This window comes from Rhynchophorus ferrugineus, unplaced genomic scaffold, assembly GCF_030347505.1.
Source record: "Rhynchophorus ferrugineus isolate W39M unplaced genomic scaffold, kcgeb_rfMv2 rfM1, whole genome shotgun sequence".
Classification (NCBI taxonomy): domain Eukaryota; kingdom Metazoa; phylum Arthropoda; class Insecta; order Coleoptera; family Curculionidae; genus Rhynchophorus; species Rhynchophorus ferrugineus.
The window spans coordinates 93,972,102-93,992,995 of NW_027472580.1; the positions used below are offsets into that span (position 1 = coordinate 93,972,102).

Genomic DNA, 20,894 nt, shown 5'->3' on the forward strand with positions numbered 1-20,894 from the left:
TTTATTAAAATAAATTAATTTTGATTATGTATCCAATATATTCGATTTCATTTTCTTACGCTTAACCCTGTAGACCAATAAATTTTTATATTTCAATTATTTTATTCATAGTTCCTTCATATCATCCTGACAAAAATGTTCGTTGCACATTATATAGGCGCACAACATGTTTTTCAGTAAAACAAGTTAATAGAATTTTACCATGGAAAGACTATTAAATATATAATAATTGATCTTATTAAAATTATCAAGGTTACTACAAAGACTATTTATAGGTCATGTTTTAATATATAATGTTTTGATGTATTTCTCTATGAAATATTTTGTTTCTATTTCATTTATTCAATTTAATTTTAAAATAATTTTTTATTTACTGCATCTGCAATATGTTAAATTTAGCTTATTTGAACTTTGTTGAATAATTAAATGTGTTAGCTGGGCTGGGTTAGGGGAGACCGCAATGATACGTTCGATTTTTCCTGACACTATGTTTAATAACCAATAAAAAATGTTCACATGAGGAGGCCTACTTTATTTACTATTTTACCTATATTGAAAATTAGAGTATCCACTCAAATTAGTCTAATAACGATTAAACTACCCTCTAGTTTCCGAACCCTGTCAACGTTTAAGCTGTTAAAACTTGATTTTGTTTGATTAAGGCAGTTAACTTAATCCAAGTAATCGATAAATTCGGAATTTATTGTTTTAACGATTTACCTTTGTAAAACTATTAACTATTACTCATGTGATTGCAATCAGACAAATAATATCAACATGAATGACGACAATAGAACTTATTTTAATACAAAAGTTATATATGTGTTAGACACTTTAATTAATTGGCTATGATATAAAGATAATTATTAATAAATAGGACAGGTCAATATTAAATTTTTGTAATATATATGTGAATTAACGTATATTAAAAACAATAACTATTCTAATAGGTAAATAGTATTTCCGGTAGTATGTTCGTATAACTCCATATATATCACACCATTTGGCAATAAAAGAAGACTGCAAGCATGACATAGTTTCCACTGGCGACTTTCATGTTTCAATTGGAATTTTTTAAGAAACTGGGGTAAAGCGGTGGCCATACTTCGAGTTTCGTCAAGAAGCACCTGCAGGATACCAACTGCATCATATTGGTAATCAGCAGAGGGAACACTGGAACTACGGATACTAACCTGTTTAAAATAAAATATAAAAAAGGAGATATTATTGTAACACAATATTATCACATCAAGTAATACGTCTTTGGGCTGATACGATAGAAATCTTTTTTGATACAAAACAAAAAAATAGTGTCGCTTTGCTGTTTAAACATTGTTGGTTGATTGGAGTACACTATTGTTAAAGTTCAATATTCAACCTGATAATTATACCTAATTAGGTCGGCCCTGAAACATAAGTTGTACAAAATAGTTTCAAAATATTATGTTTAAATGGGGATCGGTAATGAATTATTTCTATCAATGAATGTGTTTTCATTACATACATCAAATTGTGTAGCAGTGTTAAGTAGCGCATATTGATGAAGAAGGTCGAAATATGGAAAAAGAGTTTCATTTAATTAAATGGGTGACTTATTAATTGATGGTCGTATAAGTTCCAGTATATGTTGGTTTACATTCTCGTAGATATGCATGTTATTATTTACCGTTCAATTAAAATACATTTTAATTGTAAAATTTGTTTCAGTTGCAAAGCGAGAAACATTGCAGCCTATTTCGCGATAATAATAGTGGACCCCTAATATTAGACTATGAGACTATTGCTCCTATAATATTAGTTATAACAGGTCAATTAAAAAGTCCCCGGTCTGACACATAGATGGCGCTACTGGAATTACATCCATAAGTTTTTTAGTTAGCCCTAACCCTCAAAAGATGCGTGTATACATTTGAGAGCTGTAGGATCATTAGTTTGTGAATTATAATATTTTGAGTGAAGCAACTTTTGTTATTGTGAAAAATAATTTATAAAAATGAATTTCGCCTGTTGATAAAATATTTCTTTTTGAAGTGGACAGATTCAGTTGAAGTAAAAACTTGGCTTGATGAAAAGTTTCCGGACACTGGCTAGGAAAATCAACCATCAAGGATTGATATGCTAAGTTTAGACATGGTAAAATGAGCATCGAAGAAGGTGGACGCCCAAAAGAGGTTGTTACCGACAAAAACATTAAAGAAATCCACCAAATGGTTTCGAATGACTGTAAATTGAAATTGAATGAAATAGCAGACATTCTAAGGATATCAACTGAATGTGTACATCATATCATTCACGAATATTTGAGTATGAGAAAGCTCTGTGCAAAGTGGGTGCCGCGCGAGCTCACTTTTGACCAAAAATAACGACAGTGTTTGAAGCGTTATAAATCCGAGCTTTTGCGTCGATATGTGACAATGGATGAAAGATGGCTCTATCAATTCAATCCGAAGTCCAATCGACAGTCATGCGAGTGGACTGCACATGACGCACCCGCTCAAAAGCGTGGGAAATCGGAAAAGTCGGCTGGCAATGTTATGACGTCTGTACTTTGGGATGCGCATGGAATAATTTCCAGTTACTACCTTGAAAAAGGAATGACCATCAAGAGCGACTATTGCATAGCGTTATTGGACCGTTTGAGAGTCTTCCTTCAATCGCCGAAAAACGGCCGCATTTGAAGAAAAAAAAGTGCTGCTTCACCATGACAATGCATAGTGTCACATGTCACTGAAAACGATGGCAAAAATCCATAAATAGAGCTTCGAATTGTTTCCTCATCCACCGTATTCTCCAGATCTGGACCCCAATCACTATTTTCTGTTCTCAGATCTCAAAAGAATGCTCGATTAGAAGAAATTTTCGTCGAATGAAGAGGTGTTTGCCGAAACTGAGACCTATTTTGAAGCAAAGGACAAATGGTACTATAAAAATTGTAACGAAAAGTTGGCGGGTCGCTTTCGCTCGTTGGAGTGTATCACCCTTGAAGGGAATTATGTTGAATAAAAAAAACCAATTTTGCCAAAAAAATGTGTTTTACTTTGGGTACTGGGACTTTTCAATTGACCTGTTATATGCTGCCTTACCAAGTAATCAATTGGGGTTTTCCGTTCAGTTGTTGTTGCTTCAGTTGTTTTTCCTTCTGCTGTTGTTGCTTTAGTTGTTGTTTCTTGTGTTGTTTTTGCGCCAGCTGTTGTTGCTTCAGTTGTTGTTGCTTCAGTTGTCTTTGAATAAGTTGTTGTTGCTTCAGTTGATGTTGCTTCAGTTGTTGTTGCTTCTATTGTTGTTGCTTCAGTTGTTGTTTCTTCCGTTGTTGTTGCATCAGTTGTTTTTGCTTCCGTTGTTGTTGCATCAGTTGTTGTTGCTTCTGTTGTTGTTGCGTCAGTTGTTGTAGCTTCCATTAATGTTGCTTCAGGTACTCTTTTTTCAGTTGCTGATCTTTCAGCTTTTATAGGATCATTCCTATCCTGTGTATCATAATTATAGCTACAAATAACAATAGATAATGATACAATTACCGGTTTCACTTACTCTCAGTCTTTTTATAATAGCATCCTTTTCGATTCCCTTTATTTCCTGCATTTGATTGGTGGCCTTTAAGTGTTAAAACAAATATTTAAATATAAACCACAAGTAAAATTAACCATCTTACCATAGCTTGGCACACTGAAACCAAAAATAGAAGACAAAACAAACGCATAATTCTGAGAATCCGCTTGAATAGTATATTGTAAATCTGTTAATTAAATTGCGTAACTGCAATCTCAATTAGTGAATGTTGGTCTTATACACGCTAATTCTCTTATCGGAACAATTGATATATTTTCTATTTACACAGAGATACCATGGTTGTACACTCATCCTGTGATATAATTATAACTGGAAATAACAAAACCTAAGTTTGTTTGTTTTAATTAGTCTCAGTCACTTTATATTGGTGTCCTTTTCGAATCAGTTTATTGACTGCATTGCAAAAACATTTTTTTCGAATAAACCAAACGCAGTAAAATATATAAATGACAATATAAGAGGTAGTAAACAATAGCAAGTAGAATTGAACCATTTTACTATAGTTTTGCACGCGCAAACTATAAACATAAGAAAAAACAAAAGCATCACTTTATGAATCTGCATAAACAGTCTACTAAACTAATCAATTAATCGAATTACGTAATTAAAATCTCAACTAGCGGATGTTGGTTTTATACCCTCTAAAGTCGAGTGGAAATTAGCCATACATTTTAGGTATACTATTTTTCTAAAGTCATCACGATCATAAACATATTTTTCTGCCAGTGTTCAATTAAGATCGATGCTTTTTTATTTATTCAGGTGGTGGAATGTATGACGCATACCTGGTCGCGGAGACTTGCCCTGGAGTGACAAGTTGGACCGGGTTATGTGGGACTGCCTCTGGGCTTACCAATACACTAAACCGAAACCGCCTCACAGTTGACCCTGTGGATCGGTACTGCTACTGCATTAAATTTGGGGATATGGCACCCGCTGATCGGTCAGCCGTTATTGGGCACGAGGGCCCGGCGATTCTATTGACTCGCGAACCTGAGTTAACACACAACTGGATACTGTTGTATGGCGGCAAAAGTTATGACTGTAACGACGGATGAGGTCGTTTCAGCCTGGAAAAGGCGAGGAGCTTGGCGGTGACACGGTGCTAAGCTTCCAGCATGTCAACCAGCTCGCGAACAAGCGCATTCTAAGAAGAACTTGATCTGAGTTGCTGTTTGTGGAATGATTGAGATATGAAGTACTTGATTTCTGGAGTATCAGTTTCCCTATGAATTTGATTATTTCTGACAAACCATGGAGCGTTTAGTATTCTCTTATTTTGGAAAACTTGAAGCCGTTTGACCTGGTTGGGTGTAACAAACTTGAAGTAGACATTAGATCCGTAGAGGAGTACGGACCGAATTAACATCTTGAAAATAAGCATTTAATGGAAATGGGAAGTCTGCTAGAAGATCAGATCAGAGAAGATAGCAGGTTTGCTATCCCCGAACCTTTTTGGATTACTTTCTGAATTTGGGAATGCCAACCGAACCGCCGGTCGAAGTGAAGACCTAGGTACGTGACGTTATCCAGCCATGGAATTATCGCGGTTTCAATCTTAAGTTGCGAGACGCGCAGTGCGGAACGCTTCTTATGGAAAATGAGGGCCTGGGTTATCAGGGGGTTGATTTGTAACCTCCACAATTTGAACCAATTGAACGCATGATCGAGCTGCTTCTGTAAACGTTCATGAATTGTAACTTCGAACCTGGCGGCCGTGAAGAAAGCAATATAATCAGCGTAAAACACGACGTCAATATGCTCTTTTCTCGGCAGATCTGAAACAAAGAGGTTAAATAAGGCTGGGGCCAGCGGGGAACGTTTAGGTACGCCAGCATCGATTTGTTTACGACTGGAATAAGGTCGATGCTACACTTTTTGGTAATAAACCTTCATAGTTACACATCAGTTGTTTTTTATTTAGTTCTGAAAATTCGTTTCAATAGACAAATAGTAAAAAATAAATATAATTATATCTAATTTTTTTTATCTAAACCTGCCGAAATTCTTTTATGGTTCCAACAATACGAGAATAACAGAAAATAACACTAAGCCTTCCACGACGCTGCACAATCACTATCCATCTTAATACCATTTCAAAGGTAAATTTAGGGATTTATCTTCAGCATATTACGCGTCTAAGAATTGGAATTGGTAGCGTGTCGGTCACAGCGTAAACTATTTGTTTTTATATTTTGTGTCACCGATCGGACGACAATATCTGAAATTTCCTATTATTTAAATTACCCAAAAGTGTTAAGCCTATAAATTATTTCTATACGTAAGCTCTAACAATTCCAAATCTCCAGACTCCAGGTGAATCCTATTTCCTCAAAAAAGGGAGGCAAGATTTTCACTAAGCTGATTAATATATAGACTGATATTAGCGTTGGAAACTATCGAGTGAAAATAATCGAAAGAGTCGATACTCGCAAAACAGTCGATAGTCAAAAACTAGCGATTCAAAATAGTAATTATTATTTTCGGTTAAATGCACGGTTCGACAGTTTTGTTCAATTCCTGATGTCAGATGAAGATGTACAAATCCCTTCCTGTATAAATTGTGAGAGAGGAAAGGACGGAGATAATTGCTTGGAGCAGTTAATTGTATATGTGCTTAAATTTTCGAACTTTAGAATAAGCGAGATGGAGATGTACATATTTCTTCACGTACTAATTTTAAAAAAGAAAAGAAAAAAAAATACTGTATACTATTAACGTGAATATTCCGTGGATCTGCAAAAAGGAATGGAAATTTTTCTGTGGAACGGAATAATAACCCACAAATGTTTTGTCGTGACTTTATATGTTATTTGTTATTTTTAAATAATCTACTATAATAAATATAGACAATACAATAGAACTGAAACAAAACTTAAAACAAAAGATGTACAACTACCATGAATACTAAACAAAAATTAAACATATACCTAATTATGAGAAAAAACTCATTCATGACGTAATTTTTTAAAGAAATAAGAAATATTTTTTTAACAAAAATCGAGAGAGTAATCGAAATATTACCTATTATTGCCATAAAAAAGTCAAAAGTATTTTAATATTTATCATTCACAATTTTGATCTTTTTACCTTATTACATTAACAATATTGAAAAATATCGTTCCAAAAAGCTGCTATATTAATATACAATACAATATATTGTTATTTACAAGCAAACTACCAAAAAATTCATAAAACTATATATATATATATATTACATATAAGTCCATATAAGCATAAATCGGGTACAATTTTGTCAAGGACAGAGCCATATCGTTAAAAATCATTCGAATGAAACTAGTAGAATCAAAAATAGTAACTAAATGTACACGACTGAAACAGTAGACCAAAACAGTTACTGGTAAAAGGTAGTAAAATAGTCGATAGTAAAACGTAATCAATTACTAAATAGTCGATAGTCGATTTCAGTCGATAGTTCCCAACACTAATAGATATAGTAACTCTACATGGAAAGTGAAGGAAAGTGCCAAATTCTATTGCTATTTACTAATGTAACATCAATTAAATAAATAAACATTTGGCTTTGATTTCTAACGCCTATCTCTGTTTACCAATTAGTTCTTAAATGTTATGCGGTATTCATTTCCCAGTAAAAAATTACGACAATTTTATTAAAATGCGCGTATTCCTAGATACTATATACCATCTTGTCAAAAATCTTCGTCATACACCATATTTTTGAGTAAAACAAGTTAATAAAATTTTAACAAAGAAACACTATCAAAAATATATTAACAGATCCTATTAAATTAATTACACTGAATATATGTGATAAAGGAAAAAGGCATAATAATATTGATTTCTTATAATTGTTTTTGATATGTTCTTATTCTATAGCATATTTATCCTTTACAGATTCATATATAAGCTTATATAATGCTTTATACTCTATTAGGACGTTATATTATATTATATTTGTAGGAATGTTCGTCGGGTCGATCGGTCGGTTGGTCGGAATGTGTAGCTGCCGCTGCGATTATTTGTCAGAACACTCACTACTATTTTTGGAAGGAATTTGCACGGGAACTAAAAACACTGGTTGAATCAAAGTTGTTTATTTTAACTTACGATTGATACATGTGGTCGATGGGAGAATTGACAGGATATTAGGTTAAGTAGAGGAAGTACGGTAGCGCTGTGGAAGTGGTACTGTTACAAGGGGACGGTGAAAAGAAAAGAGAGCGAGACGTCGTCGTGATGGCCTTTTATGCTCCAGAACTGCATGGTACCAATCCACCGGCGTTGCCAACCTTTGTAGTTGTTGATGGTGAATTGGTGGTGGCCTAAAGGGTCGTGGCGGTCGCCACATAACTCCCCTCCTAGTGGAACAGCCGTGGAACGTACCTATATGTGGTGCAAGTTCCGGAATGCACCCGCAATCACGCAAACAAACGCCCGGGGACTGCTGATGAGATGGGGATCCCAACCTGAGCGAGGAGTTTTACGGGATCAGCTGCCATCGGAGTTGTAGCAGGACGTCGTTCGTCTTGGGGCGTTTAGCTTTGTTTGAGGGTACCTATAAGTGGGTTACGTGTCCCGTTTCGTGATGCCAGGGTGTTCATGTGTTGCTGGTATACATGATGGGCTTCTGTGGTTTTCGTCCATCAGGCTAGTCTCGTGGGGTGTCGTCGACCACGTGATGTTGATGGGTTCCGTTCCTCGTGCTATCCTTCCATGTACGTGTCAAGCACCTGTCGAGTGGCTTATGTTGAGTTGATTTACCTGTTAGGCACTTTGATCACGTCGGGGTCACCAATTGTAGGAATGTTCATCGGGTCGATCGGTCGGTTGGTCGGAATGTGTGGCTGCCGCTGCGATTATTTGTCAGAACACTCACTACTATTTTTGGAAGGAATTTGCACGGGAACTAAAAACACTGGTTGAATCAAAGTTGTTTATTTTAACTTACGATTGATACATGTGGTCGATGGGAAAATTGACAGGATATTAGGTTAAGTAGAGGAAGTACGGTAGCGCTGTGGAAGCGGTACTGTTACAAGGGGCGGTGAAAAGAAAAGAGGGCGAGACGTCATCGTGATGGCCTTTTATACTCCAGAACTGCATGGTACCGTTGCCAACCTTTGTAGTTGTTGATGGTGAATTGGTGGTGACCTAAAGGGTCGTGGCGGTCGCCACATATTATAATATATTGTTTTAATATACTTATCTATAAAATGTTGCGTATAGTCTGATCAAGATGAATAAACACCATATACATGAGTGGCGATACTAGAACCTATTTTTATACTAATGTTAAGTATTAGACGTATTAATCAATAAGTAAATATATACTAAATTTGTAAAAGTACTAGTAGTAATGTAATGTAAAGAGATTTATTATAAAGTAATATACGTTATTATAAAACTACTGTAATATATACATGCGTATTAATATGTGGTAAAAACACTAATTATTCAAATAGGTAGACGGTAGTTCCGGTAGCATGTTCGTATAACTCCATATATACCACACCACTCGGCAATAAAAGAGTGCTGCAAGCATAAGACAGTTTCCACTGGTGAGTGTCATGTTTTAATTGGAATTCATTAAGGAATTGTGGTAGTGCGGTGGCCATGCTTCGAGTTTCGTCAAGAAGCACCTGCAGGATACCAACTGCATCATATTGGTAATCAGCAGAGGGTACATTGGAACTTCGGATGCTAACCTATATAAAGTACGATATAAAAATAAAGAATATTATCACATCGTTTATTAAGTTTCAGGGCTGATACATCAGAAAACTTTTGATGATTCAAAACAAAACAAAAATTGATTATGTTTTGTTGCTCAGACATAATCGCTAAAATAAACATTTATTTCTGAACTGAACATAAAAATATAACAAAATAGTTTTAATATATATTTGGAGATTTCATCATATAAGTTTAATACTAGTATAAGACCAGATCGACAATGACTCCCTTGTGGCGGTGAATGCGATTTTATTCTTGCGTATATCAACTTGTATATAATCATTAAAGAGTGTATGTTGGTGGGATCGAAATCACACGTCAATTGAAAAGTCTCCGGTCTGACACATAGATGGCGATACTAGAATTAAATACATATTTTTTTTAGTTAACCCTAACCTTCAAATGATACTTGTATAAATTTTACAGCTGACGGATTATTAGTTTATGAATTATAGCATCTTGAGCAAAACAACTTTTGTTATTGAAAAAAAATGGATAAAAAGGAATTTCGTGTGTTGATAAAATATTGCTTTTTGAAGAGAAAACATAAGTTGAAGCAAAAACTTGGCTTAATGCAAAGTTTCCGAATACTGCCCCAGGAAAATCAACCATCAAGGATTGGTATGCTTAGTTTAGACGTAGTCAAATGAGCACCGAAGACGATGAACGCAGTGAACGCTCGGAAACATTTAAAAAATCCACAAAATTATTTTAAATGACCGTAAATTGAAACTGAATGAAATAGCAGATACTTTAACGATATCAGCTGAACGTGTACGTCATAGCATTCACGAATATATAGGTAGGAGAAAGCTCTGTGCAAAGTGGGTGCCGCGCGAACTCACTTTTAAGCAAAAACAACGATGAGTTGATGATTCGAAGCAGTGTTTGAAGATGATCAAGCGTAATAAACCCAAGTATTTGCATCGATATGTGACAATGGATAAAACGTGACACTATTATTTCACTCCGAAGTCCAATCGACAGTCATCCGATTGGACTGTACACGATGAACCCGCTCCAAAGCGTGGGAAATCTCAATAGTCCGCTGGCAAGTTTATGGCGTCTGTATTTTGTGATGCGCATCAAATAATTTTCACTGACTACCTTGAAAAAGGAAGGACCATCAATATCGACTATTACATAGCGTTATTGGACCATTTAAAGGACGAAATCGATGGAAAACTGCCACCTTTGGAGAAATAGAAAGTTATGCTTCACCAAGACAATGCAACGTGTCACAACTCACTGAAAACGATAGCAAAAATTAATGAATTGGGCTTCGAATTTCTTCCTCATCCACCGTATTCTCCAGATCTGGCCTCCAGCGACAATTTCCTGTTCTCAGATCCCAAAAGAATGCTCGCTTGAAAGAAATTTTCGTCTAATGAAGAGGTGATCGACGAAACTAAGGCCCGTTTTAAACTGAGTTTTACTATAATCATTATATCACCCTTTAAGGGAATTATGTTGCATAAAGAAACTAATTTTGGCAAAAAAATGTGTTTTACTGTGGTAGGCGGGGGACTTCTCAATTGACCTGTCAAGCAAAAAATTATTTTTAAATTTCAGGGTAAACTTATTAACTGTTGCTTTGTATAACTTTGGCTACATATTGGTTTACATTCTCGCTGATTTGCAAGTTTTTATTTACAATTTAATACTTTCATTCAAATAATAACTTTTAGTAAAATACACATATGCTTTACTAATTCTTGCTACCTTTATTTAACCATACAGTTAAAATAATTAAATCATATAGAAATGGACTAATAATGTTGGGCTATATGTAATGGCCTTCTTTCATCAATACACAAAAATTTAAAACAAGAGTGTATAGAAAATCAATTATTGAAATTAGTTTTATCGCAAAATGTGTAAAGTTGCAGTCTTTTTCAAATCAAAATCCCAGCATATCAGATTGTCTTTATAAAATAACGAATATAAGTGAAATACAAGAATAAATTATGATACGAAGAAAGAGGAATTTGTTCTGCCACATTTCTGGACGTGGCCTAACACAGGTTCAATTTTAAATTCAGCAAAATGTTATCCAGGCAGTTTGCAGAATTCCTATTCCTACTATTCCACAGGCTACTACGTTGGAAAAAGTCGTTTAGTATATATGCGCCGATGATCCATACATATTCCATACATACATTATCCATACATGAAGTTCAGAATATAAAATTAGTACGGATACTGTACTAATTAGTACAATGGTACTTCAGAAATAGTGATTTCGATAGAGTTTTGGTAATGAATACCATTGACAAGGTCATTAAAAACTGGCCCCTAACAAGGCTGAGTTAGTCTAGCTTCATATAGTGGTGTTACTACAAATCAGAACACAATGTCGGTGTTTACATTAATATTATAGTTCAAGTTCACGGAAATTAAGACATTTTAACTACCAATTTATAATGTTTTTACTGAAAATTATATTATAAAATTATACTTTTTAATCAACCATAAACCAACAATTAACCGCTAATATTAGAGAGTATTATAAGCTATTTTACCAGGTAATCAATTGAAGTTGTTCCTTCAGTTGTTGAAGTAGCATAGGAGTCCTGTAAATTCATAGTTATAGATGAAAATAACAAAATAATAATAATTGAATGATGTCTTTACTTACATTCAGTCTTTTTTTAATAGCGTCCTTTTTAGTTGATTGAGTGGTGGCCTGTAAGAAACCTTTATGAGATAAACCAGAAGTTGAGTTAAAATTGAACTATCTCACCATAGCTTGGCACACGAAAATAACAAAAAGAAAATAAAACAAACGCATCATTTTGTGAAATAGCATGAACCGTCTGTTGTAAACCAGTCAGACAAAACGCGCCACTGCAACCTCAGTTAGAGGATATTGGTTTTATACACTCCAATTTTCTTATCGGAACAATTGAGATTTTTACTATTTACACAGACATATATATTCTCTCAAATCATTACAATTAACAATTTTTTCTGTTATTAATATTGAGTTCAAAGCTACAGTTTTTGTAAATACAGAAATGCAGTTGTATAATAAGTTTCTGTCATCTCTGCCACATGGCAATCCGTCCTAGTTCAATAAGCCACGATGTTTTCTAATATCTTGTCATATTGTCATTAGCCTCGTGTGCTAGCTAGTTTTCACTCAGCGCTTGTGCTGTATTATTTATGTGTTATACTTTTTGCTTTGTTTAATTATTTATGATGTTTTCGTTATATAGTTTTATCTCATTTTCATCCCTGAGTGTCTAGATATATAAATGAACTGTTTCTCCTAACTAGCAATGGCCTAGGGGCTAAACTGTTTTCGAGTTAAAATATAGGATAGCAGCGTCGTCATAGTAGGTCGCAGTTATTGCTCCCTGATTAGTTGGAAGATCTGCAGTGTAAACAAAGTATAAACCTGGCTCAGTATGCTGCACTGAGGGATAGTCGAGCTTATTTCTTGTCTAGCGGAATATAATAGTGAATAATAGCTGGAAAATAGTTCGGGAAATAAAAAAAATTGTTCTTTCTGGACAATAAAAATTATATATAAATTATAGCCAATACTTAGTGAGATTCTCAAGACACATCAAAAAGCATTATCTATCGAACAATTTTTTTCTTAACGAATATGAGAATATATTGAATTTTCTATACTATAATATACTCAATTTAATACTATTTAAATTACATTTATCATAAAAATGCATGTAGTTTTTTATGAAAACTTATATTCCCTATTTAGGTATTGATATTGTCTTCAGTATAAGATGTCACGATATATTTTATTAAGCTACTAAAATAAGCAGTTAAGCACTACAATTTTAATGAAAAATTTCATTTGCATTAGACCTTTTAGTCAGTTGGATAGTAATAGAAAGAGGTATATTATTAAAAAATACATGTTAAGTAAGATATGCATGTGTATTTATATGTGTTAGTAAACAATTTCTATTCAAATAAGTAAATTGTTGTACCGGTAGCATGTTCGTATAACTCCATATACACCACACTATTTGGTAATAAAAGTGTGCTGCAAGCATGGGACAGTTTCCACTGGTGACTATCATGTTTCAATTGGAATTCCTTAAGAAACTGGGGTAAAACAGTGGTCATGTTTCGAGTTTCGTCAAGAAGTACCTGAAGGATACCAACAGCGTCATATTCATAATCAAGAGAGGGAACATTGGAAGTACGGACAGTCACCTATATAGAAGAGTATATAAAAATAGAGGAAATATTAATCTAGCGCAATGTAATCGCATCACCCAATAAGTCCCTAGACTGATACAATAGAAAACCTGTTTTGAAATAGAACAAATTTTTTTAAAAATAATCTTAATCAATTTGGAGACTTATTAAGCGATACAAAATCGGGTATATGCTGGTTTATTTTCACGTTGGTTTCTATATTTTACGATTTACGATTCAATGGTTTATTTCAAAATTTGTTTTACTTACAAAGTGTGAAAGTTTGCAGTCTTTGTCAAAACATAATACCAGCAGATTAATTTGGATTTATAGAAAAAACTTTACTAGAGATTAAACTCGCCGAGCAAGGGGTACGAGATCATATGAATGAATCACATATCAGGGTTGCCTCAGTCTAGTATGCTGGGAACGGTACTTCAGCGGATATACACTGATGATACTTCTGAGTTGTAGCATAGTATATTAGCTACTTCCGCGAGGAAACTGCAGCAAGTATATTACAAACATCAATAAGTAATATAAACAGTAGGGCGAAGCAACGTATGTTCTTACCCTAAATATTATAATTTAAGCCAATACCAATATACAACTAAAATTGAAATTTCCTATCAGTCGTCAAATTGGATATTGTTTTTTGATATATTTCGATATATCAAAAATATTAACAGTAAGTCCAAGCAACGTAGAATCACTTTTAATGAGTTTAAAGTCAATGTCAATCCATCAATGCCACGCACCCCTATGAAAATATAAAAATATCAAAGTGTATGTACCTACAAAGACAGATATTGAGAAGAAGACGAATAAAGAAGAATAGCATATTTATTCTTTCTTGTTAATATTCTATAAAGAATAATTCTATAAGAATAATTCTATATGAATAAGAACATGGTATCCGGATATAAGGTTGAAAAACGTAGATCAGTCTGGACACATTTCAAAGAAAAATATTGAGGAATGGTACTTCAGAAATAGTGTATTCCATAGAGTTTTACAAATGAATTTAGATCCATATCTTCAGCATATCAATGCTGAGGTAATCCGACTCCTCGACCGGACACAATGTCGATGTACATATTAATATGAGTGTTTAAGTTCACAGAAACTAAGGGAATAATTACTGATTATTAGTACTGCATAGTATTATTCACTGAACAATTTATTTTCGGATAATACTTTTGAACCAACCATAAACCAACAATGGTGCCATAATATTAGATAGCTATCTATGCTTAATCAAAACCGAGTAACTCTCACCAAATAATCCACTGGAGTTGTTCCTGTAGTTGTTGATGCATCAGTTGCTTCATAAGGTGTCTGCTAAATCATAATAACAAATTTAAAAAAAAAACTTAATGATTCCGTGGTTTGTTTTACTTACCAGTCTTTTTATAATAGCATCCTTTTCGATTGCTTTTATTGGCTGCATTTGATTGGTGGCCTAAAGTATAAAAAAAATTAAAAACCACAGGTGAAATTAAAATTGAATCTTACCATGGCTTGGTACACTGAAACGAAGAATAGAAAACAGAACAGTCGCATCATTTTGTGAATCTGCTTAAACAGTCTACGGTAAATTAAACAATAAAACCGCGTAAATGAAAACTAACTTAGATGATGTTGGTTTTATACCCTCCAATTTCCTTATCGCAATAGTTGAGAGTTTTTCTATTTACTCTGAGATTCGAGTGAAAATAGTTCGTACGCGTCCTTCGAAATAGATTTTATGTATGAGATAGCTACAGTTTTTGCTAAAAGATATTTGTAGTTTTATAAGAAGTGATTTTTTGGATTTAGAATAATAAGCCACGGTATCACTACATAGTATAAAACAAAGTCGCCTTTTCTGTCCCTATATCCCTATGTGCGCTTAAATCTTTAAAACTACGCAACGGATTTTGATGCGGTTTTTTTCAATAGATAGAGTGATTCAAGAGGAAGGTTTATATGTATAATACATGCATAATATACTAAGGCAACATTGCTAATTTTAGAGGTTTCTAACGTGATGTCGTAAATTAACCTATTTTTTTAGGCTTATTTAGCAATTAGCAAAAATGTTGCCTAACCCTACGAGTTAGATCAAATTAATGTACTACAGTATTGTACACCATAAAAAGGTCTACAAAAAAGTCCGCGATGGTATATGTTTATCTTTTAGGGATAACCCACATTAACCATTTTTATTGTTTACTTTTTACGTGAGAAAATGGCTTATTTACGAAGCTATTTTTAGCAATACGGCATTAATCCTTATCGAATTAAGTACCTTAAATACAGTGTGCAATTAATATAGATCAATATGGTTCCTTACAGCATGTAAATTAAACAAATATTTTCGGAGATATTACAAATTTAAAATTTGCGTTTAAAAATGTGTAATGTAATAAAAATTGTATGAATTTAGATATTCCAAAGATATCTTCATAGTATATCTTCATAGGAAATCTTCATAGTAAGTATAGGGGAAGAGGAATTGTTTTACTCCAAATTTAATGCGTGCAGGCCAAGGGCAGTAATGAATGAACCAAAAATACTGGATCGATTTTAATCATGTTTTCATTGAGTGACATAGGCATATATATTTTATGCCCGTGCAAAGTAGGAGCGGGCCGCTATGTTTTTATATAAAACGTTCATATTTTTTCTGTAGTGTATTTAATTTAGTATCAGCATTGCACCCGTGCGAAGCCGGGGCTTGTCGCTAGTTAGTCATAAGCCATTAAGTCTTGGAATATCACCTTTCTTTAGTTTCGTGTGCTAGCTTTTGTATATTGAAAACTTGATATAGACTATTCAAAATTTTTTTTGCATATACGTCATCAAGGTGTTTAATGTATTGCCTATCGTAATTTGTAAATTCGTCTCAGAATCAGACAATAGTTTCTTTCTCATTTTATTCTAGTTAAAAAGAGACACAATGCTGTCTGATAAGTCCGAACGTGAAACCAAACTAGCATGTCACAGTCTTCAATTGAAAATATTATATTTTTATTGAAAATATTTGACTGTTGCAGCTGCACTGAATATCAGTACGGGTACGGTCTGTAAAATATCTCAAAAAATAAAAAAAGATATATCCTTAAAATCACCAAAGAGAATATAATCTCTAAAAATTGCAAATTACTTTTTTTAGAAATAAGTCCAAAGCAATATATACGGTAGATCAGAAGGCTGAACAATATGGCCACATAGTATTACAACTTCCTCCCTATCACTGTATATTCAATTCAATAAGGTTGATATGGAGAGTAGCAATGACTTATGATAGAAATGCTGGTCGGTAAGGATATTGTCGGTAAGCATTGTCGACTATAACACCTTCGGTTTAGATAAACTCGATAAAACATACAGAGGAAGTAATTGATAAATGCTGGAATCGTGAATATGTTTCAGACAGATTGGAAATTAACAGCTTAATCATTGAATTGGACAGTGTCTCGGAAAGTGAAAGTGACAAAAGGAAACTTTCAAGATATGTGACAATGCTGTGTAGTGCTGGAAATTGCTTAGACAGCGTGATGAGAGTGGAAACAACTAAAGGTATGTAGACAATTAATAGTAGAAGAATTAACTGTAGAAAATGGTAGTGTAGGGCGTGAAAGATTTGTGTGCACAGATATGATTGTAATTGTTCAGAACTAAACATGAGCATTAGGTTAGAATGTATGAAAAGAGAATGAATAGTTTTGTAGATTTGGTAAGTGCATTAGGCAGAATTCAGTCATTAATTATATCCAGAATGGTCTTTGTCGATAGTCATATTAATGATACAGAGACTGTCAAAAATATTGGAAAGCAAACCTTAAAGTTGTGAACCAGTTTTGCAAGTATTAACCACCAGAGGGCATTAAATATTACAAAGAGCATTAAAATTGTACAATATTAAGCTCTGAATAAAATATTTTCAAAACACATTATAAGAACTTTATCTATCTGACAATTTTTGCTTAACAAATATAAGAATTAATTAAATTTTGTGTTTTTTAAGACATTAATTAAAATACAATTGTGAAAACTTGTTTCCTATTTATATATTTTTATTTTCTTCATTTTAAGATCGTACGATATATTTTATGAAGTTACAGTTAAATACTAACATGTTAGTATAATATTTCAAAAGTATATACTAATTATTTTTTATATTTACATTACATTATTATATAATATTTTTTTATATTAAATCTTTTAATCCACAAAAACAATCAAAACTCCATTATTTTTCTTATTTCAATATATTATTGAGTATCTTTTTGCGCATACCGTTTACTGCGTTTAGTTTTTACTATAATATGTCCTCTCTTACACAAGAATCATATTAGAGAAGCAATAGCTCCTCCAGTTTGGCCATTTCGGCTACTTCCTGGTGTTTTAGTATAACATTGTCAGGACGTCACCAAAGACGGCATATACAATTTTAGACCAAAGTTCTTGCTCTTTAATCGACTTCAAAAAAGGAGGAGGTTCGACTAAACATTTTTCTAATGTGTGTTCGCCGATTTCTCCATCAATTATGGACCGATTATCAAAATTCTTTGACAATTTCTCCATTGAAACCAATTCAGGATCTGATGGGGGGAAGGGGGGAAATCGAGACAAAATTTTAAATTTCGAAGGCACGTGCAAAGTTTTCGTAAATGTTTTATCTAAAATAATCAGATATTTGTTTATAATGTTATAGCTGAACTTATGTAATGGAAAATCGGAAGTCGTTCAATGCAAAAGCCGTTCAGTTTTGCTTTTTAAACACTAACAATATTAAATAAGAAGACGTAGAAATATTGCAAGCAGCTGCTTCTATGGTTTGGTAATTAAAGTGTTCAGTTTATACGCGGAGGTTCGATTCCCGGCGGGGGTAACGAGATTTTGTTGTTGTTCTAATTTTGTTAGAAAATATGCCAAATCACCTAGGCTACGTAGATATAGAGGATAGCGGAGCTTGAAACGTTCCTTCATCTATTTACAATATTATTTTAAATAGAATCTATTAATCAGTTTAAAGTCGGTGCCGAGCCCAAACAATACAAAAACAACAATAAAATTAAAAAAAAAATATTTAAATTATATCTAAAATATTTTATAAATATTCGGCCTTCTGGTACTTGAAGAAGCGTACGATTATGTCTACTGGTCACGAATATTGCAACATTACAACCAAGTTATGTGTCACAAAAACCACCCGTTGATTAAAAGAAGAGCTTCATGGCAACGTCAGCGAAAAATTTTAAGTTTTGCTCTGATAAGATAAGATTTGTGTAAGTGCCTTATTTGGAGTGCGATAAGTAAATGGTCGTATCGTCATTTTTATAATATGTGTAAGTGCTCTAAGTATGTGACGTATAACGAAAGGTTTATTTTTATTCCCAGCTGATAAATTTAAGGTTAGCTATAATAAGCATTATAGCAGGTCATTTGAAATGTCCCTGGTGTGACACATAGATGGCACTACTAGAATTCAATATATTGTATATATAGCCCTATATATATTCAATATATGTATATATAGCCCTAACGCTCAAAAGATACATGTATAATTTTGACAGCCGGATCATTACTTTGTAAATAATAGCATTTTGAGTGAAGCAACTTTTTCTGTTGTGAAAAAATGCATAAAACGGAATTTCGCGTGTTGATGAAATATAACTTTTAGAAGGGAAAAATACAGTTGAAGAAAAATTCGGTTTGATGATGAGTTTCCGGAAACTGTCCCAGGAAATTCAATGATCAAGTATTGGTATGCTAAGTTTAGACGTGGTAAAATGAGCACTGAAATCAGTGAATGTAGTGGATGCCTAAAAGAGATTGTTACCGAAGAAAACATTTGAAAAATACACAAAATGATTTTGAACGTTAATTGAAATTGAATGAAACAGCACACACTCTAAAGAAATCAATTGAACGTGTACATAATATAATTCACTAATATTTGGGTACGAGAAAGCTCTGTGTAAAGTGGGTGCCGCGCGAGCTTACTTTTGACGATGCGCATGGAATAATTTCCATTGACCACCTTGAAAGAGCTAGATGAAATAGATAATAGAAGCTAGATAATGCAACAGCGACTATTATATAGCGTTATTGGACCATTTGAAGGACGAAATCGCAGAAAAACGGCCGCAGTTGAAGGAAAAAAAAGTGCTGCTTCACTAAGCCAATGCACTATCTCACAAGTCATTGAAAACTATGGTAAAAATTCATGAATTGCTATTCGAATTGCTTTTTAACTGTTTCAGCGACTATTTCCTGTTCTCAGATCTCGAAAGTATGCTCGCTGGGAAGACATTTTCGTCGAATGAAGAGGTGATCGCCGAAACTAAGGCCTATTTTGAAGCACTTTTCGAAGGACACATCGTACTACAAAAATAGTATCGAAAAGATGGAGGGTCACTATAATAAGTGTATCATCCTTGAAGGGAATTATGTTGAATAAAAAATACTAATTTTGCCTAAAAAATTTGTGTTTTATTATGGTAGGGCGAGGACTTACCAATGATTAAAGGAATCATCTTGTCATTTTCTAATAACTTCTTCAGAGTTGTAGTAATTCAATGTTAAAATTGTTATTGTTTGTTATAAATAAGGCATAATTAGTTTTAAGGAAAAAAAAAGAGAAAAGAACTGTGAACTGCAACTGCTGGTTTACTTGTGTACCATTTATATATATATATATATATATATATATATATATATATATATATATATATATATATATATATATATATATATATATATATATATTTGAGTTAAAGAAATAAATACCTTCGTTATTTGGGACGTTTCCATGTTTTCAAATTTTCCTAACCGCCTGATTGGAATGTTTTGGTTAGTTTTGATGAATCTGAACTACTGCAGTTCGCCTGCAAGCTTCTGTTCATATTCAGCAGATTATTTTAGTTCATAGCTTCAGTCCGCCTATACTAGTATTACATTCTATACTACGGTGCTTGTAAATATTTTCGAACTCCACTTAACTACACCAATAAATTCTCCGAGTAACTTCGGAAGGATTATACATCCAACGCCTGTCTATCTTCTTTTCTTGAAAATTTATTTGATTTTTGTTAATCCAATGAATTCATAATAGAAGAGGCTTATATAGCCAGTCAAAATATATAAATAGTTTAAAAACAAAACTTTTCAGACAGATTATATAGATAGATTTCTATTTTTTCTTTCGGTTTGATATTTTTGGTTGGATACATGTGTTTACCTCAATTTTTATGTATAATTTTAAGGATTTTTTTTGTATTATAACGTTATTTTTGAAGCACCTAAATTATTTGTGAGGTGCAAAAACAAAATAAGCGTGCTGTTTCTTAGGTTGTGAGTATTTAAATAACATTAATTATTCTCAAAGGATGCTGCACTAGAGCAGAAATGGTTTCTGAAACCAAACAATAATAAACAGAAAATCTCTT

General features: G+C 33.3%; 3 protein-coding genes across 5 annotated transcripts; all 3 read right to left on the reverse strand.

The window, feature by feature from the left end:
* Nucleotides 1–905: 905 nt before the first annotated feature.
* Nucleotides 906–3,805, reverse strand: LOC143192712 (uncharacterized). 2 transcript variants are annotated; one of them, XM_076398211.1, is made up of 4 exons: nt 3,650–3,804; nt 3,529–3,591; nt 3,084–3,464; nt 906–1,193 (listed from the first exon to the last, which is right to left on the reverse strand). In XM_076398211.1, the coding sequence occupies exons 1-4, from the start codon at nt 3,695–3,697 to the stop codon at nt 939–941; spliced, it is 747 nt and encodes a 248-aa protein (XP_076254326.1). In that variant the 5' UTR covers nt 3,698–3,804; the 3' UTR covers nt 906–938. The 2 variants fall into 2 exon arrangements, with proteins under 2 accessions (XP_076254326.1, XP_076254337.1); XM_076398222.1 differs by lacking the exon at nt 906–1,193 and adding an exon at nt 1,266–1,406 and having other exon boundaries at nt 3,650–3,805.
* A 5,098-nt stretch (nt 3,806–8,903) lies between these two features.
* Nucleotides 8,904–12,177, reverse strand: LOC143192760 (uncharacterized). The gene is made up of 4 exons (XM_076398323.1): nt 12,026–12,177; nt 11,921–11,968; nt 11,805–11,855; nt 8,904–9,254 (listed from the first exon to the last, which is right to left on the reverse strand). The coding sequence occupies exons 1-4, from the start codon at nt 12,089–12,091 to the stop codon at nt 9,000–9,002; spliced, it is 420 nt and encodes a 139-aa protein (XP_076254438.1). The 5' UTR covers nt 12,092–12,177; the 3' UTR covers nt 8,904–8,999.
* A 992-nt stretch (nt 12,178–13,169) lies between these two features.
* Nucleotides 13,170–15,131, reverse strand: LOC143192747 (uncharacterized). 2 transcript variants are annotated; one of them, XM_076398309.1, is made up of 4 exons: nt 14,971–15,131; nt 14,858–14,917; nt 14,734–14,793; nt 13,170–13,470 (listed from the first exon to the last, which is right to left on the reverse strand). In XM_076398309.1, the coding sequence occupies exons 1-4, from the start codon at nt 15,019–15,021 to the stop codon at nt 13,216–13,218; spliced, it is 426 nt and encodes a 141-aa protein (XP_076254424.1). In that variant the 5' UTR covers nt 15,022–15,131; the 3' UTR covers nt 13,170–13,215. The 2 variants fall into 2 exon arrangements, with proteins under 2 accessions (XP_076254424.1, XP_076254416.1); XM_076398301.1 differs by having other exon boundaries at nt 14,734–14,796.
* Between the last annotated feature and the right edge of the window lie 5,763 nt (nt 15,132–20,894).